This window comes from Dasypus novemcinctus, chromosome 21 (genome assembly GCF_030445035.2).
Source record: "Dasypus novemcinctus isolate mDasNov1 chromosome 21, mDasNov1.1.hap2, whole genome shotgun sequence".
NCBI lineage: Eukaryota > Metazoa > Chordata > Mammalia > Cingulata > Dasypodidae > Dasypus > Dasypus novemcinctus.
Window position 1 is genome coordinate 61,082,743 of NC_080693.1, and position 17,055 is coordinate 61,099,797.

General features: G+C 59.2%; 2 protein-coding genes across 3 annotated transcripts; one reads left to right on the forward strand and one right to left on the reverse strand.

The window, feature by feature from the left end:
* Window positions 1-1,569: 1,569 nt before the first annotated feature.
* P3H4 (prolyl 3-hydroxylase family member 4 (inactive)) lies at window positions 1,570-7,666 on the reverse strand. Of its 2 annotated transcripts, XM_058284247.1 has the most exons (8): window positions 7,145-7,666; window positions 6,787-6,939; window positions 6,485-6,656; window positions 5,683-5,811; window positions 4,606-4,751; window positions 3,975-4,058; window positions 2,337-2,481; window positions 1,570-2,037 (listed from the first exon to the last, which is right to left on the reverse strand). In XM_058284247.1, exons 1-8 carry the CDS (start codon window positions 7,607-7,609, stop codon window positions 2,015-2,017), a joined length of 1,317 nt encoding a protein of 438 aa, XP_058140230.1. In that variant the 5' UTR covers window positions 7,610-7,666; the 3' UTR covers window positions 1,570-2,014. The 2 variants fall into 2 exon arrangements, with proteins under 2 accessions (XP_058140230.1, XP_058140231.1); XM_058284248.2 differs by lacking the exons at window positions 1,570-2,037; window positions 2,337-2,481 and adding an exon at window positions 3,171-3,353.
* Window positions 7,667-8,373: 707 nt separating this feature from the next.
* Window positions 8,374-16,317, forward strand: FKBP10 (FKBP prolyl isomerase 10). The gene is made up of 10 exons (XM_058284249.2): window positions 8,374-8,982; window positions 11,367-11,512; window positions 11,865-12,054; window positions 12,170-12,315; window positions 12,650-12,839; window positions 13,011-13,156; window positions 13,755-13,947; window positions 14,374-14,516; window positions 14,754-14,917; window positions 15,283-16,317. Exons 1-10 carry the CDS (start codon window positions 8,738-8,740, stop codon window positions 15,466-15,468), a joined length of 1,749 nt encoding a protein of 582 aa, XP_058140232.1. The 5' UTR covers window positions 8,374-8,737; the 3' UTR covers window positions 15,469-16,317.
* The last annotated feature ends 738 nt before the right edge of the window (window positions 16,318-17,055 follow it).

The window sequence follows — 17,055 nt, forward strand, 5'->3', positions numbered from 1 at the left end:
ACGGACACCCTAACCACTGGGCCAAGTCTGCTTCCCTCACACACATATTTAGATGCACACTCTGACATACATATCAACACATGCAACCCCTTAGCTCTTTTGCTCTATTTTTCCATCACACCTATCTACCATATCTAGTTAACTTACTTATCATAATAGTTACTCCTTCTCCCTGAGGGAATGTAAGTCCCTCTGCCAAGACTCTGGCCTGCTTTGTCCACTGTTGTATGCCTAGCACCTGTAGCATGCTTGATACATACTAGGTGCTCAGTGAATGTGCTGTAAGAATGAACCCCCAGAGAAACACACTCATGAATGCACATACACTCACCAAGACCCATGTGCAGAGACGCGCTCACAATCATCACGAGGCTGACACGGACATTCTCAGACACATGTCCGCAGCCACATGCTCACACCGAGGCCCGCTCCCCCACACACACACGAGGGCCCAGACCTCCTCTCTCCTTAGACACTCGCACTCGCACTCTCAGACCCACGCCCAGCCGTCCACGGATTCCAAAGCTCGTACTCACGCCAGGCCCGCGGCTGCGCAGACAGGCCCAATCACATCCCTCTCCCACCCTCCTGAGTGCCAGCCCCGGCGGGCAGCCCCTCCCCGAAACGGGGCGGGGTCTCAGTGGAAGCTGACAGCGCCGCGGTGGAAAGGGGTGGGGCCGCCACCCTGGCACCTGGGATCCTCGGGAGACGCGCCTGCTACAGGCTGCTTCCCCGGCAGACCCACTATGGGAGGGAGGAGGGGCTGTGGTCACCAGCCGTGACCCAGCCCCCACTCTAGACTTGACTCTGGCCTTCCCGCCCTCCTCCTGACCGAGGGCTGGCGTTTGGGGCAGGAGAGGGAGGACTCCTGGCACATCTAGAGGCAGGTGGAAGGTGAGAACTCCGCTGCCCAGCTTCGACTCCCCCATCAAGGAGGGGGGCAGCCTCTGCCACTTTGCCCCCAGAAGGTGGGGCTGTGGCAGAGAGGGGGCGGGGCGCCGGTGAGTCAGAGCGCCCGGCGGTAGCCACCGGGCACCGCCCGTGCCCACACTCCTTTGGACCCTGCCCCTTGGAGCCTAGGCAAGATTGGACTAGAGGGATCTGGCCGTCCCAATGCTCTCCAGGAGGTTCCAAGAAATCAGACGTGCTCCTAGGGCTCCGCTGGTCGCTGGGAAGGGGCCCAGCCCCGGCTCTGGCAGGACAGCGTGGGCAGAAGGCGGGCGTGGCCGAGGTGCTCGCTCTCCTGCTGGGAACAAGGTAGGCCACAGCAGCCGGAAGTAAGAGCCATCGGCCCCCTCCACGTCTGCCGCGGCATTCCCTGAGGGCAGGGATGCTGAACTAGGAAAACGCCTTATAGCCCATCGTGGAAATCTGAAACCACCATCTTCCCAGGTCTCGGCGAGGGAACTGTGTCCTCGCGCCCCCTGGCGGCAATCTCGCTCCTGCGCTCTCACAGCGAGAGCCCGCGGGAGCCGCCGAACTGCCTCCCCACTCACACGCTCACACACACCTACTCCCACTCCCCGCCTCACACCTCAGCCCAGGGGAGACTGGACCCCGGTGCCGTGATTCATTCAACAACAAACTTTATTGGCGACCCACTGCCAGGGTGCCAGGGCCCTCTAGACTCCTAGCCCAGGGCTCTTCCAGCCCGAGCTCCCCTTCTGCTGCTGTCTCTGCAATTCAGGCTGAGACTCCAACTAGAAGCTGGAACCTTCTCCTCCAGATTGTCCAGGAGCAGAAAGCAGCTGGGAGGGGGCTAGGCCCACATGGCTCCCCCCCCCACCTCCCTGGCCTGTAGCACCACCAGCACCCTGTGGTCTAGATGCAGAGGAGGAGGCAGGCTGCGGCTTGGGGAGACAGCGCTCACAGGTGGGGTGGGATAGGGGCCAGGTCAGCCGCATCCATTTTAAGTTTTAATAAATAGTTCTTGCTGCTTCCCAGGCTGGGGAGGGGTGGCACCACCGGGCCCAGGCTTAACAAGCTCTTGAGGGGTGTGAGGGTGGCCCTTTCCTCATGCCAGCTCAGGTTCTGGTTCTGAAAAGGAAAAAGCACTGGGTTAGTCCCCCACCCATTCCCTACAGGTGTCAGGATGCTGGGGTGGGGTGGGGGTGGAGCGGCGGGCAGGCGGCTGCGGTGAGGCTTCTGGAAACAGGTCTCAGCTGGTCCCAGCTCCAGGAAGGATGCCCTGGCTCCAGGAGGGGCAGGGGTTGTACACACGTTGCAAGCCCCCAGAGAAGTCCCAGCACCCACACACAGACGACGCTGCCTCCGCAGCCCTAGCCTCCAACCCAGGCTGCATCCCCGCCCCTTCCACCAGGACCCAAGGCACTGACCAGCCTCAGCCTCGTCGCCCTTGGCATCTGGCTCCTGCCACCAGTCAGCAAAAATGCCCTCTTCATAGTCTCCCTCCCCTTCAAACTCGGTGTCAGATGGGGGATCCTCAGGCTCCATGGGCAGTTCCGCCTCCTCCAGCTCCATCTAGAACAGTCCCAAGGGGTGGGTTGGGGGAAAACCAGGTGGCAGCAGGCCTGAACCTGGCATCCGGCTCCCTTTCTGGCCAAGGCGACCTCCCTCTCCATCTGTCAGTCTCCAAAGTCCCTCTTCCCCAGTCTCCAAATCCAAACTCAGGGATATGAGGCTCTCTCCTGCCAGGTCCTCATCCCCTATACCCCTTGCCAAATGAACGCGGCTCTGTCAGAGATTCAGTATTTGCATAAGCATTGCCTTCTCCGCAGCCCCACCTTTTAAGCATTAACTTCCTGGTGCAAATAATGCAAAAATGCTATCCGGTGCATATTGTTTGCTCAGGCTGTTTTCCCTGCCAGGAACGCCTTTATTGCCCTGTGCTGCCTCCAAAGCCCGGTGTCGGCTCCAGGATGAGGTCCTTGTGGATGACCTGGCTGGGCTGGGGCCTCCTGTGCCCTGCGTTGACCCCTCCGGCAGTACTGGGTGAAGGGTGTGGGCTGCTGTCAGCCTCCCCCACTGGATGTGTGCTGTTTGGGAAAGGACTGAGCTTTCATCGGTTTTACCCTAAGCCCAAGCACAGCGTCTGGCAAACAGCAGCAACAAATAACAGTAATCAAAATGGTTGTCATTCACTGAGCACCTATTATGTGCCAACTATCAGGTGCTTTACTTACTTGATTCATTTCATTCTCACCAGACAGTGTGAGATGTGCATTTAGTCTCCCCATTTGATGGATGAAGAAATGGAAGTTCCAAGAGGTTGCCTAAGACTTGCCTGGAGGCCACCCAGCCAGGAAGTGTTGGAGGCAGTTCTGGCTAGCACCAGAGCCTGGAAGCTAAGACCCTGGCCCCAGGTGTGATGAGTGGGGGCACGGATGCATGAGCTACGAAGGGAATAAATAAATAGCCACTGAACAGCAACACGTCAGAGACATTCAGGCTCTCAAACCCTTGTTTAGAATCAATGCAATACACCATAGTCCTGCCTTCCTTCCTTCCTTTTTTCCTTTACTTGTTCATTCAAATTCAGTTTCTGGGCATCAGCTCTGTGCTGAGCTGGGAATAACTAGGTCCTGGCCGTGTTCTGGAGTGAAGTCCCCCAGGAGACCGGCTGGAGAAGGGGCCAGGGGAAGATGGACCAGGGCTGCAAATAATTCCAACTCCAGGCCACAGGTGACCAGGAAGGTACAGAGGGTCAGAATTGACAATGATGGTCAAGAGGAGAGCCAAGGCATGCAGCAATGGCTTCCTGGAGGACGTACCACCTGAGCTAGGCCAAGGAGAAGCAGGACATGTGCTCAAGAGGGAACATGGGGCACTGAAGTGGGCAAGAGAAGGAAAGTGCAGAGAAGGAACAGGCAAACATCTCTTACTTCACAACAGCTGCCATCAGGGGTGGGCCTGAGCTTGGGCCTGGGGCCCAGGGAAAAGGGCTGAGGTGTCCATACCCTACCTCACTCCCATCCCCACCACGGCCCAGTTCTGGAGGTCAGGGGGCCACTCACCTCATCATCTGACTGGAGGTACATGTGTGCAAACTCCAGCAGCTCCCGCAGCTCAGCAGTCTGGTTGTGATAGAGCACGGCCTCCTGGGGGGGAAGGGGTGTGAGCTGAACCCTGCTGCCAGGCAGGAGGGCGGGTGGTAGGGGAGCCAGACCCTAGAATCGGTATCCTCTGGTCCTTCTCCACTCAAGGAGCAGGGAACAGGTTTCAGCTCACATGCTGATCCAATAATCATAGCCACTTGGAGGGCTGGGTGGAGAAGGATTCTGAGGGCTCAGTGAGAAATTACGTGCCAATCGATTAGCAAGGAAGGGTACCATGTGTCCAGTATTTGCCAACTTTGTCCTGTACTCCAAGGGGTTTCCTCAATTGTTCCAGGCTAGGGGCCTCCCTGGGGAAGGAGAAAGGCCAGACAGCCATAAAGGTGAAGAGGGTGAGAAGGGGTGTGGGCAGGAATGTACACATATGCCTACCTCCCACGACCCAGGCATTGTGCTACATGAGGCAAAAGACTAAGGATAGACTGATTGCAGTCATAACTCATCATCTTTCCACTGCCCATCACACCTTCAGAGGAAGTCAGGAGTTTCGATCAAACCACATGCCCACCAGAGCTTGGCAGGCGGTGCCCACCTCCCGAGGCTGGAAGTCCTCCTCCTCCAGCCCCCAGCGGGCGCGGTGGAAGCGGTAATACACAAGGTTCTGCTGCATGACACTGTCCTCGGGGTCGAAGAGCATGTAGCTGGCGGCGCTGCGGGCGGCCTGGCGCACGTCGTTCACTGCGGGCAGGACGGGGGAGGAGTAGCCCTGGACTTCCCCACACGCAGGGACAACCCCACCAAGCCTACCTGACCCCATGTGACAATTCAGTCCAGTGCCCCTGGGTCCCCAGATGCCTCCCAGAACACCTCAGCTCCTCACCCCACCCAGTAATAATGCAAACTAACACGTATTGAACACTTACCATGTGCCAAGCCCTGTGTAACTCATTTATGCCTCACTGTTATCATCCCCATTTTACAGATGAGAAATTGAAGGCACAGAGAGGTTGAGAAAACCGCTCAGGTTCCCACAGCTGGAGAGTGACAACACAGGGTGAACGAGAGCCCAGCAGCTGGCTCTTAACCTCTCTGCCATCCAGGCCCATGAAGGGCCTCCGTGGCCCCTTCATTGTAACTCCAGCTTCTGAGTCTCCATGTTGTAGGTACCTTGGAGGTTAGCCATCCCAGCCCTCAGGGGACACCAGATCTCCCTTCACTGCAGGGTGACAAGTCCTGGCCTCAAGTCCTCGTGCCACTTTTTATTAGCCATATGACTTGAGGCCAGTCCCTTGCCCTGTGTGAGCCTCTCTGCCTCATTAGGGAAATGGGTGTGGTAACACATAGGACTGGTGAGAGGATGGAGTCAGACAAACTGATGTGGCAGGGCTTTGTAAACTGTCAAGTGCAGTAAAAGTTGTTGGCTATCTAGCCACTTTGTCGAGAGGCCTTCTGATTCTCCCCCAGGCTGCTCTGTCTCCTCTCACCAGCCTCTCACAGGCCCCAAAGGCCACCGAGGTTTCTTCCCAATATCCCCACCACCCCCAGCCTTCCCTCCCATCACTCAGGGTCCTCAAAGCCGAGGAACAGACCTCCGGGACTCAGCAAGGCCCCTGGTGCAGTCCTCTCCCTCACCCCTTCCTCCCCTCCCAGGCCCACCCTGGAGGCTCACACTTGTAGTAGGCAAACTGCAGGTAGTGGTACATGGTGGCCACAAACTTGTCCACAAAGTAGCCGCCCACGTTGGGGGTCAGGTTGGCCTCACAGTCTACCTTGCACTGCAGGGATTCTGCAAAGAGATCTGGGGGGCAGGAGGCAGCAGTGAGGGGCTGGCTTGCCTAACGGCGCCAACCCACTCACGGACTTAGGAGTAAACGACGTCACATGTGGAAAGTGTTTGCCACATCAGAAGCGCCACTGAGAAGGTTGACTGAGGGCTGTTCCCACCTCTGGGCTGACTTACTACCCCTGGCTCCACCCCCACCACCAGGCCAGGGGAAGCCAGGGAGGGGTCTCTGGGAGAGTGGCAGGGGAAGTCTAAGGCTGGACTGAAGCCAGGCAGAGAGGCTGAGGACAACTCCCTTTGGGGGATCCCAGGGTTGGAGATGCTGAGACTGGGTGTGATTTCTGGCCACACTGAACCAGCTGCCTTCCACAGACCTGGGGCGCCATCTCCCACCTCAGCAGTTTTGCACCCTGCCTGGAAGGCCTTCCAACCCAACCTTCCCAGACCCTTTTGGAATGTGATGACCTTCTGCACGGATGCCCAGCTCCTTGGACACTCCCTATCACAGCCCTCCGCAGCCAGCGTCAGGGTGTCTGTCACCGTGTCTCGGTCTGTCTCAGCACACTGAGGGCTCCCTGAGACCTGGGATCACACCTTACTCCTGTCTACCTCCTAAGCACTTAATAGGTGCTCCATACAGGGGCACAGGCGTTCTGGGAAGTTTAGAGGGACGCCCTGGCAGGTATACCTGCTATGGCTGGGTAGAAGTCCTTGAAGTCCACTTGCTCGTGGGCCCCCTCACAGCCAGCCAGACACCGGGCAAAGACCGCCAGGTACTCGGCCAGCGCCCGCTCCATGTCCTCCGTGCTGCTGCGGAAGTCCCCGCTGTTGTACAGCTTCACAGCCCGGAGGAACACGGCCTGGTGTGTGTGTGGGGTGCGTGGCAGGGGAGGTCAGGGGAACCCCCGATGCCTCCCCTCCTCTCTCTGGCGGAGGTCAGGGAGGCACCTCAGGACCAGCCCCACGCCACCCCCTGCCCCTCCACCCCACCTCGTAGGGCTGGGCCTCCAAGTCCGTGAGGGACTCCTCGGCGGAGTCCAGCAGCCCCCGGTAGTAGCTGAGATACTTGGCGGTGAGCTCGTGCTTCGGATTCCTCTGCAGGAAGGTGTAGGCCGCGGCCACGGCCTTCTCTAGCCGGTTAGCCTGGTGAGGAGCGAGGGGCGCGTGGGGAACGGGTCCGCAGGGCCAGAGCCCGCAGCCCAGAGCGCACGAGTGGGCTTGGTCCTCCGGGTGCGGGCGACGCTCCTCCGGCCCATCGGAACCCCCGACGCGGGGCAGCAATGCTCGCCGCGAAGGGCCCGGGACCCGCCCCGCGCGAGGCCGCCGGGGCGGGGCGGAGGGTGCCCACCTTGAACAGCGCGTAGTGCAGGTACTGGTAGGGCAGGCGGCTCTGGAAGTCGCGCAGCAGCTGCCGCGGCGGGTAGGCCACCTGGAAGGCGGGCAGCGTCCGCTTGCAGCGCCGCAGGCAGGCGGCGCGCTCCAGGACGCGGCCGAAGAGCCGCAGCTCGCGGGCCCACTCGTCGTCGCTCCCGCCGTCGGGGCCGGGCCCGGCCGCGGGCGGCGCGGCGCCGCTGCAGTTGGCGTGGCAGAAGGCCTCGCTGTCCCGCAGCAGCCGGTGCAGCCGCAGCGCCGCCTCCAGGTAGCGCGCGCTCTCGCGCCAGCTCTCGCCCTCGTACTGCTCGAGCGCGTGCCCGTAGGCCGCGGCCAGGGGCATCAGGTCCTCGGGCGGGAAGCCGCGGAAGCTGTACTTCTCGTACTGCGCCCCGGCGCTGCCCAGCAGCAGCCACAGCAGCCCCCACGCCGCGCGGCCCATGCCCCCGCCGTGCCCGGGCGGCTCTCCCCGGCTGAGAAGGCGGCGGGGCCCCGCGCGCGGACGCAGGGCCTGGCCGGCGCGCCCGCTGGGTCTTAGCGCCCGGCCTCGGGGCGGGGGAGGCGGGAGGCGGGAGGCGGCGGAGTCAGGCCCCCAGAGGGCCACAGGGCCGCGGCGCCTCTTTTGGGAGGAGAGCCAGCAGTGCTTGGAGTTCCCCACGTTGGCCGGACCTCCTGGGACCCCATAACAGATGGGGACCCCATGACAGATGGTGGGCCAACGCTTCCTGAGGTGGGGAGCCCAGACAGCCCTTCCCCACACAGCAACAGTCCCCCCACCTGAAGATCGAGAAATTGAGGGAGGTGCCCCTCCCCCCCCCCCCCCCCAGCCTGTGCCGGAGGCGAAGCCGAGCACCTGGTCGCCCTCCAAATGCCCCTCCTGCACCCTCCCCACCCCCAGCCCTGAGAAAATCACTTCAAACCTCTCCCCCCGCCCAGTCGGGGAGGCACACACCTAGTTTTCTCCGGCACACCCAGCACCAATTGTATCTCCATCCCCAGCTCAGAAAACCCTTCTGGCAGCCGAGCCTTGGAGGGCAGAAGGGGTGGGGGGAAGCACTGAAATACTCCTCAGGTTCTGGGGCCTCGCCATCCGCCTACGAGACACCTAGATTAGATTTGGGGGTGCCCGCGAAAAAACCCAGGGATGCCTCTGCCCGGCTTTAGGACCTGGGGGCTCCGGAAAAAAGAACCTGAACATTTTGGGGGGGGGGGGTTCCCTCGGGAGTCAGCTCCGACTTCTCATCTTTCCCACTCTCTCTCCCCATCCCCGCCCCAGGTCTCCCGGGCCTGGGTGGGGGTGGGGGCAGGGGGTCGGAGTTCTTCGCGGTGCAGGCTGGAACTCCAGCTCTCCCGCCGCCTGGCCCTCTCCTCCGGGTCCTCACTCCCTCCTCCGGCCGGCCAGCTCAGTCTCCCCAGCCCCCATTCCACGTGGACCAGCCAGGGCGGGGGTGGGGAAGGAGGACAGGAAGGGGGGGAGCCAGCTCTGGGAGGAGGGGAGCACGGAGGCTGACGCCGGCGGCAAACTCGCTGGCCTTCTCTGCCGGCGCTCCCCGCGCCCAGCTCTCGCACCATGTTTCCCGCGGAGCCCCCCAGCCACACCCTCCTCCGACTCCCCCTGCTGCAGCTGCTGCTGCTTCTGGTGCAGGCCGTGGGGAGGGGGCTAGGCCGTGCCAGCCCAGCCGGCAGCCCCCTGGAAGATGTGGTCATCGAGAGGTACCACATCCCCAAGACCTGTCCCCGGGAGGTGCAGATGGGGGATTTTGTGCGCTACCACTACAACGGCACTTTCCAGGACGGCAAGAAGTTTGACTCGAGGTAATGCGTCCCCAGATTCGCCACTTCCTTTCCCTGAGCCGCCAGCCAGGCTCTCTTTGGGTCTGGGGTCCCCTCATTGCTCACTTTAAGCTCTGCATATAGACATTCACTCCATGACCCCTTAACCTCAAACACAGCACCCCTGGGGCACCTAAACATCATCTCCCCGAAAATATCCCCCTGTCCCCAGTTACCAATCTTCACCTCCCAAAGGACTCCAGTTTCTTACATCCCCAAAGTACTCCATGATCAGGGTGAACTCTTTATATACTTACTATTGCTTTGTTTAAAGGCATGGGGTGGGGGATGTCCTGGTCTACAGTGTTGGGGGAAAGGGGACGGTCCCTGCTGCATGTGAATCCTCAGGGGTCTCGTCGCCTGAGACCCTCTACCCTTCCACCATCCTGACTCCCTCTTTGGCTCTTGCCCCAGTTTTCAGTGCCTGTGCTGTGAGGAGGGGGGGTAGAACATTTTTTGGAGGAAGTGGGGATAAAGCGGCAAGGGCATAATGAAAAGACAGCAGGATGGGGGGCAAAGCTTGGTGCAGGGGCCCCTATCTGTCTACGTGTCACAGGACTTGCCACCCTGGGCTCCTGGGAAGGTCTTCACCGCCTCCCTCCCCAGGTCCTGCAGGCAGCTGCCCTCTCCACCCCACCTCCCTCCATCTTAGCTCTACCAGGCCAGCGGCTGCCCGTCTTGCCAGCTTTGGGGTTTGAAAGGCCTCTGGTCTGCTCCCACAAATCCACTGTAGGTGGGGGCAGGGCAGTGCTGTGTGCCAGTCTCAGGGGTAAACCTTGAAACCCAGTCACACGCACTGACCCCCACACCACACCCCGGGAAATCCTTTCCCCTTAGATCCTTCCCAATGCTCAGCCCGTGAGAAATTAGCGGACGTCATTTTGGGGGCAGGCAGCGTTTTGGATGAGAGCACCAACTCCAGAGTCCAAGACCGTGGTTCACATCCGGGCTCTCTGTGACCCTGGACAAGGCCTTGTGTCTCTTTAAGCGTCACTTTCCTCATCTGAAAAACGGAGATTAAAACTGTATCTACTGTTAGGTTGTATATAAGGTACAGAATGAAAATAAAAATGTAAAAAAATCCGTGGACCTGCACAACACAGTGAACCCTAAGTTAAGCCATGAATTATAGTTAATAGTAAAATATAAAAATGGGCTTTCATTAATTGTAACAAATAAATGACACCAATGCTAGGTGTTAATAGGGTGGTATACAGGAATCCTGTATTTTATGCATGATGGTTCTGTAAATCCACAATTTCCCTAATTAAAAAAAATGATCATGATGATAATAATAATAAATTACCTACTTCCTGAGGTAGATGTTAGGACTCAAACAAGATGATGAATGAAAGCCAGCTTCACACAGGGCCTGGCAGACGGCGGGCTCAGTAGACTTTCGCTTTGACTCTGGGGAGAACCTTGCGCCGGGATGCGGTTTAACTCTCAGAAACTTCTTGCTCTGCTTGGGGCCTCCCAACAGCACTATGAAGGAGGCAGGGCAGATGAGAAGCCAGGTCAGTGGACAGAGGGCGGCACAGGCAGGTACAGGCAGTAGCCAGGAGGACGGCCCCACGCCCTTGACCTCTGGGAGTGGGGGGGGTGGGCTGAGAGCTCCCTGGGGGACTCGGATCCTGCTGGGCCCTGGGCCTTACAGTGCACCCGGACAGCTTTCTTAACCCATGGCCCCTTTGGGCAATTTGCAAATCTCCCACCCTCCCTTAGCTTCTGACAATTTAAAATAAATTAAAAGTGTAACCAAAATAAAAGCAATGGCAATTTTAGAATAGGCCTTCTCAAAATGTAAAACCAGCCCCGTCCCCACTTCTGGCCAGCTCTGCTTCCCCTTCCTTGACTTGGGGATCAATGGCAAAAACGCAGTCGGTCTCTCAAGTCTCTATTTTTCACATAAGACATATGAAAACAATTAACACCCCCCTCACATGGGAGAGAACGCCTGCCAAGGGCCAAGCTTTGAATCTGGCGTGTAGTAAGTGCTGGGTAAATGTCCCCCTGCTCCTCTCTGCTGTGCTCACCACCCCTTTGCTCTCAGCACATAGTCTCAGCACAGGGGCCTGCCTCTCACCCCCCACCCTGGGGGAATCGAAGCCACTGACTGGCCTTCTCAGGGACCTCCCTTTGGTAAGGTGGCAGCAGTCATGGCCGGTTGGGAGGCAGGTGTGAAGAGGAGGTGACAGTGTGTAGTATCCACACACGTGTACAGGGAGGGGGCATCGTGTATGTATATGCATGTGCACACGCCCATGCATGGATAGGACGGAGGGCAGAGGAACCGTGCTGTGTGGCTGTGTGTACCTCACCTGTGCACACCTGAGGCCACTCTATCCCACCCGACCCCTCCCCAGCTATGACCGCAGCACCTTGCAGGCCGTCGTGGTGGGTGTGGGGCGCCTCATCACTGGCATGGACCGCGGCCTCATGGGCATGTGTGTCAACGAGAGGCGACGCCTCATTGTGCCTTCCCACCTGGCCTATGGAAGCATCGGTTTGGGTGAGAAGGGCTGGGGGCGGTGGGGGCAACCTGGGACACAGAGGTGTGGATAGAGGAGACCGGGAGGGAGAATCAGGGACCCCAGGGTAGGAAAACTGAAGCTCGGAGAGGGGGAGGGACTGGCCCAAGGTCACACTGCATAATATGAATAGCAGCATATTATGCCCCGGGGTAGAGTTTAGGTCTCCTGCTTCTGGGGTGGGAGGAAGGGGCATGAGGGCCCTGGGTGGGATCATAGCTTGGTTAGGAAGTGGTGACTGGGAAAGGTGCAACGCAGAACCCTCAGACCTGCACCCCACCTCCACCCTTGGGGCCACCCCAAATATTTGCCCTGGCTGCCCTGCGCTCGCAGTGGGGCTCGTTCCCCCAGATGCCACCCTCTACTTTGATGTGGTCCTGGTGGATGTGTGGAACAAGGAAGACACGGTGCAGGTGAGCACCTTGCTGCACCCGCCCCAGTGCCCCCGCGTGGTCCAGGACAGTGACTTTGTCCGCTACCACTACAATGGCACGCTGCTGGATGGCACCGCCTTCGACTCCAGGTGAGGGGCTGGAGGGGGGTCTTCAAAGTGGCTGGGAACCACGGCCTGTGGAGGAGTCGGGAGCCCATCCTGCCTCCCACCTCCAGCAGCACCACCTCTACCTCATTCTCTGCAGCTACAGTAGGGGCGGCACTTACGATACCTACGTTGGCTCTGGCTGGCTGATCAAGGGCATGGACCAGGGGCTGCTGGGCATGTGTCCTGGAGAGAGAAGGAAGATTATCATCCCTCCATTCCTGGCCTATGACGAGAAAGGCTACGGTGAGGGCAGGCAGGGACCCAGGGGGCATTCTCCAGAAGAGACAACAGTGTTGCCACATACAGTTGTCCAGGTTGTGCACTGCCTAAGTAAGGCTGCAAGCTACCCTTGGTGAGTGTCTCACTAAGAAAGGGTGCTTCATTCTGATTCAACACAAAGGCACAGTCTGGGCTGATGCCAGTTCTGGGGAAAACCAGTTAAAGCCTCATAGGGGAGCAAGAAACTGGGGCTGCTACAGGGGGGAAAGGGCTTTGGAGAGCAGGGTTGACAGCTTTTGAGTCAAATAGGAGCCCTGGTTTGCGGACTTGCATAGTTCAAGACCCATTCCTTCCCCAGGGACTGTGATTCCCCCACAGGCCTCCCTGGTCTTCCACGTCCTACTGATAGACGTGCACAACCCGAAGGACACCGTCAAGCTGGAGACTCTGGAGCAGCCCCCCAGCTGTGTCCGGAGGGCCGTGGCTGGGGACTTCATGCGCTACCACTACAACGGCTCCCTGATGGACGGCACCCTCTTTGATTCCAGGTCCGGAGGGGGCGCTGGGCAGGGAACGAAAGGCGGAAGAAGCTGAGGCAGGGGCGAAATGCCAGGCACTGGGGTCAGCCTGGGCAGCAGCTAGGGGGTCGCGCCCAGCTCCCTGGGAGGGGGAGGGGCCCCTTTGAGCCCCACCCCCGGCCCTCGCCCCTCCTTTTGCAGCTACTCCCGCAACCAGACCTACAACACCTACGTGGGGCGTGGCTTCATCATCCCCGGGATGGACCAGGGGCTGCAGGGCGCATGCGTAGGGGAGCGCCGGAGGCTCACCATCCCCCCCCACCTTGCCTACGGGGAGAACGGAACTGGTAGGGCTGCTCCCGCGCCACCCCTCTGCGCCCCTCCTGATCTGCTCACCAGGCCTTCCTCTCCACTCTGCTGCTCCGCCCCGCCCTCGCCCCAAAATGCCTACAGTTTACATCAGGTCACCCACTCCGGCTTTCTTGGCCAGGGGCAGTCACCCCGCCCTTACCTCTCCCCTCGCACCCCACACTGGGAAAGGGCCTTTGACTCCTGCGTTGGTGGAGGGAGGGGGTTATGGAAGAACAGAACCAGCAGCTAGCCCTAGGAAGCAAAGAGACCGGGATTTGAGACCTGGCTTTGCTGGGAGCCTCGGTTTCCTCAGCTGTGAAATGGGACTAATCCTATTGATCAGTAGGGTAAGTTATGGGGAGTTTGTAAGAAGATGATTAGTGTCAAAAGGCTTTCTAAACTGCTGTGTCCCTCCCCTCCTCACCCCTCTTCCCCAGTATATTAGGAGAACTGTGTGGACAAACATCCCATCCTCCTTTGCAGCCCCAGGGTGGGGGAGGTTTGGAGGCTGGGTATCCGAGCCAGGGCCTCCGCTGAGCCCCGGAGCAACCACTCCTGGAGCTCTGAGCTGGTCCCCTCCCCCACTGACCTCAGGGGACAAGATCCCAGGCTCTGCTGTGCTGGTCTTCGAAGTCCACGTCATCGACTTCCACAACCCTGCAGACCCCGTGGAAATCAAGACACTCTCCCGGCCCCCCGAGACTTGCAACGAGACCTCCAAACTCGGGGACTTTGTCCGATACCACTACAACTGCTCTCTGCTGGATGGCACCAAGCTCTTCTCCTCGTGGGTCCGGGGCAGGGCCAGGGCTGGGCAGGTGGGTGGGCACAGGTGCGGGGAGCCCCCTAACAGCACCCCAGACTCCTGCTTCTGCCTCTGGCCAAAGAGGAAAAAAACTCCAATTCCTCTCCCAGACCTCTGCTTCTTCCCTACGCTTCCCATCTAGGTGAGGGAGGCACAGACAGAAGGAGATGAAATGCTTTACTCTGCAGGGGGAAGGGAGCTGACACTAGGGGAAGAGCTGCTCTTTCCATTTGATGGAAAGTGAGATGGGGGAGATGAGACCTCAAGGCCACACTTTTGGGGTGGTGGTGGGATGAGAATGGGCACCTGCCCCCTGAACTGTGTGTGCCAGAGAGGTGAAAATGGGGTGAGCTGGCGGTGGACAGGACCTGGCATTGACTCGGGACTCTAACCTGCGCTCTCCCCTAGCCACGACCACGGGGCCCCCCAGGTGACGACTCTAGGGGCCAACAAGGTGATCGAAGGCCTGGACACGGGCCTGCAGGGCATGTGTGTGGGAGAGAGGCGGCAGCTCATCGTTCCCCCGCACCTGGCGCACGGGGAGAGCGGAGGTGAGGGGCAGAGGCCGTGGACTGGCCAGTGTTCCGTCCTCTTTTCCCCTGCCCGTCTCGGGCCTTGATGGCGGGTGGGAGGATTCAGGGATCCCGTCAGGATCGTTCTGGACGCATCCCATGCCCCACTCTCCAGCCCCCCAGGGGGAAGCTGAAGCGTGCAGGCTGAGGAGCCAGCCCAGACCCTGGCCTGGTGAGGACTCTTTCCTTTTCTCCTCTTCTCCCTGCCCCCAACAGCCCGGGGGGTCCCTGGCAGTGCAGTGCTGCTGTTTGAGGTGGAGCTGGTGTCCCGGGAGGAGGATGTGCCCACGGGCTATCTGTTTGTGTGGCACGGGGACCCTCCTGCCAACTTGTTCGAAGACATGGACCTCGACAAGGATGGAGCGGTGCCCCCAGAAGAGGTGGGTGAGGAGCTCAGTCCTTGGCCCTGCCCACGCCTCCATCCCAACCAGGACGCATGTCCTAGGCCCTGCCTGCCCACCCCCGGTCCCCAGCCCCCATGCTCCTGCCCCCGTCTGCGATGTCACGAATGCCTTGGCTTCTCTGTCCCTGCCTCTCCTCTGGGGCCCTGACTATCCCCCGTGCCATGCCCTCCACCCTGGCCCCACTGCTCTCCACTCAGGCCCTTCCTTCCAGGCTGGGGAAGGGGTAGAGCAGCCTGAGGAAGGAAAAAAAAACAAGAAAATCAAACACTCAGCTGGCCTTCCCAAGGCCACCCCCTGCTGCTCCCCTCACCCCACCCTCCTCTTGGTTCTCCCTTCCCCAGTTTTCCACCTTCATCAAGGCTCAAGTGAATGAGGGTAAAGGACGCCTCATGCCTGGGCAGGACCCTGAGAAAACCATCAAGGACATGTTCCAGAACCAGGACCGCAACCAGGATGGCAAGATCACCGTCGAGGAGCTCAAGCTGAAGTCAGAGGAGGACCAGGAGCGGGTCCACGAGGAGCTCTGAAGGCTGGGAGCCTGGGCCTGGTCCCACGTGCAAAGGCCTACTTCTGGGGAGACAGTGGGCAGTGGGGCTGACCTTCTAACAGTCACTCCTCCCTCTGCTGGGATAACGTCATCAGAGGAGACAACCCTGGTCTCCCCACTAGCCCTAGATTCAAATCCACAGTAGAAACCTCCATTCCATTTTTCCCTTTCAGCCCCAAACCCCTTCCTTTAAAGTTGTTGGAATTAGAAGCCAGCTTGGGAATTGATAAGAGTCTGGGGATAGGATGGGGCCATTGCTAGCTTCCCGCCACATTGCTAGACACTTAGCAAGGCTGAGGGCATCCCTTTATTTCCTTTCCAGTTACACCTTTCCTTGCCATCCCCAACTCCCCACATCTAGCCCCCTTTCCTGTTGTGGCAGCTACCAGGAAGATGAGTCAGGGCTGGGGAGACCCCTCCAGCCTTCCTTCCTCAGCACTGGCTGGTTCCTGGGGAAGGGGGAGGCTCCAGGAGGGCCACCCTACCTCACCCTGTTCTGCCCGCCCCTCTCACTAAGATCAGTGGGGGCTAAGATGGCCCCAGGCACTGAAGTTCAGGGCTGGGCTTTGCAGGCCTTTTATCCCTAAAGAAGGCTCCTTTCTCTAAGGGGCAATGGAAGAGAAGGAAAATGAAGCGGAAAAAAGAAGAAATCTGCTCAGATGGATCTTTGGACTGTCAAATTCTTGGGTTTTGTGCTGGGATAAACTTGAAAGAAGGCTTCATTTGGGTCTCGAGGTAGGAGAGGGGTGGTCAGAATTCTGAACACTCAAAAGGCTGAACTGGCATCAGATCCCTTTCTCCTTTGTACCAAATAAAAGATTAAACTAAAGGCCTCAAAAGGTGATCTTTTGGGAAGCGAACTTGGCCCAGTGGTTAGGGTGTCTGTCTACCACATGGGAGGTCCGTGGTTCAAACCCCAGGCCTCCCTGACCCGTGGGGAGCTGGCCCACATGCAGTGCTGATGCGCGCAAGGAGTGCCCTGCCCCACGGGCAAGGAGTGCGCCCCGAAGGAGAGCCGCCCAGCGCGAAAGAAAGTGCAGCCTGCCCAGGAATGGTGCCGCCCACATGGAGAGCTGACATCAACAAGATGACGCAACAAAAAGAAACACAGATTCCCGTGCTGCTGACAAGAGAGGTGGACAAAGAAGACGCAGCAAATAGACACAGAGAACAGACAACCGGGGTGGGGGGGTTTGGGGGGGAAGGGAAGAGAAATAAATATATCTTTAAAAAAAAAAAGGTGATCTTTGGTGGGCGCCTTAGAGCCACTACTGGGGAAGGAAGACAAATTAGCTGTCTCCATGGCCTTGACAGCTAAGATGGCGGGTCTCTAGGTCTCAGCCTCCTCCCTCTGGAGGGTCCTGCCTCCCTGAGGCCTGATCTGGGGGCCACACCGTGGAGAGGGAGCCCAGGTGGGGAATAAATGAACCCACAGGAGAGGGGCCTGCAGGAGAGATGACCTGCCCTGTTTCCAGTTGAATGGGGTGGATAAGGTCCCTGACAATGTACAAGGTTCCAGGATGAAACTGAACCAGAGGCTGAATAACACATTTTCACGATCATTTCC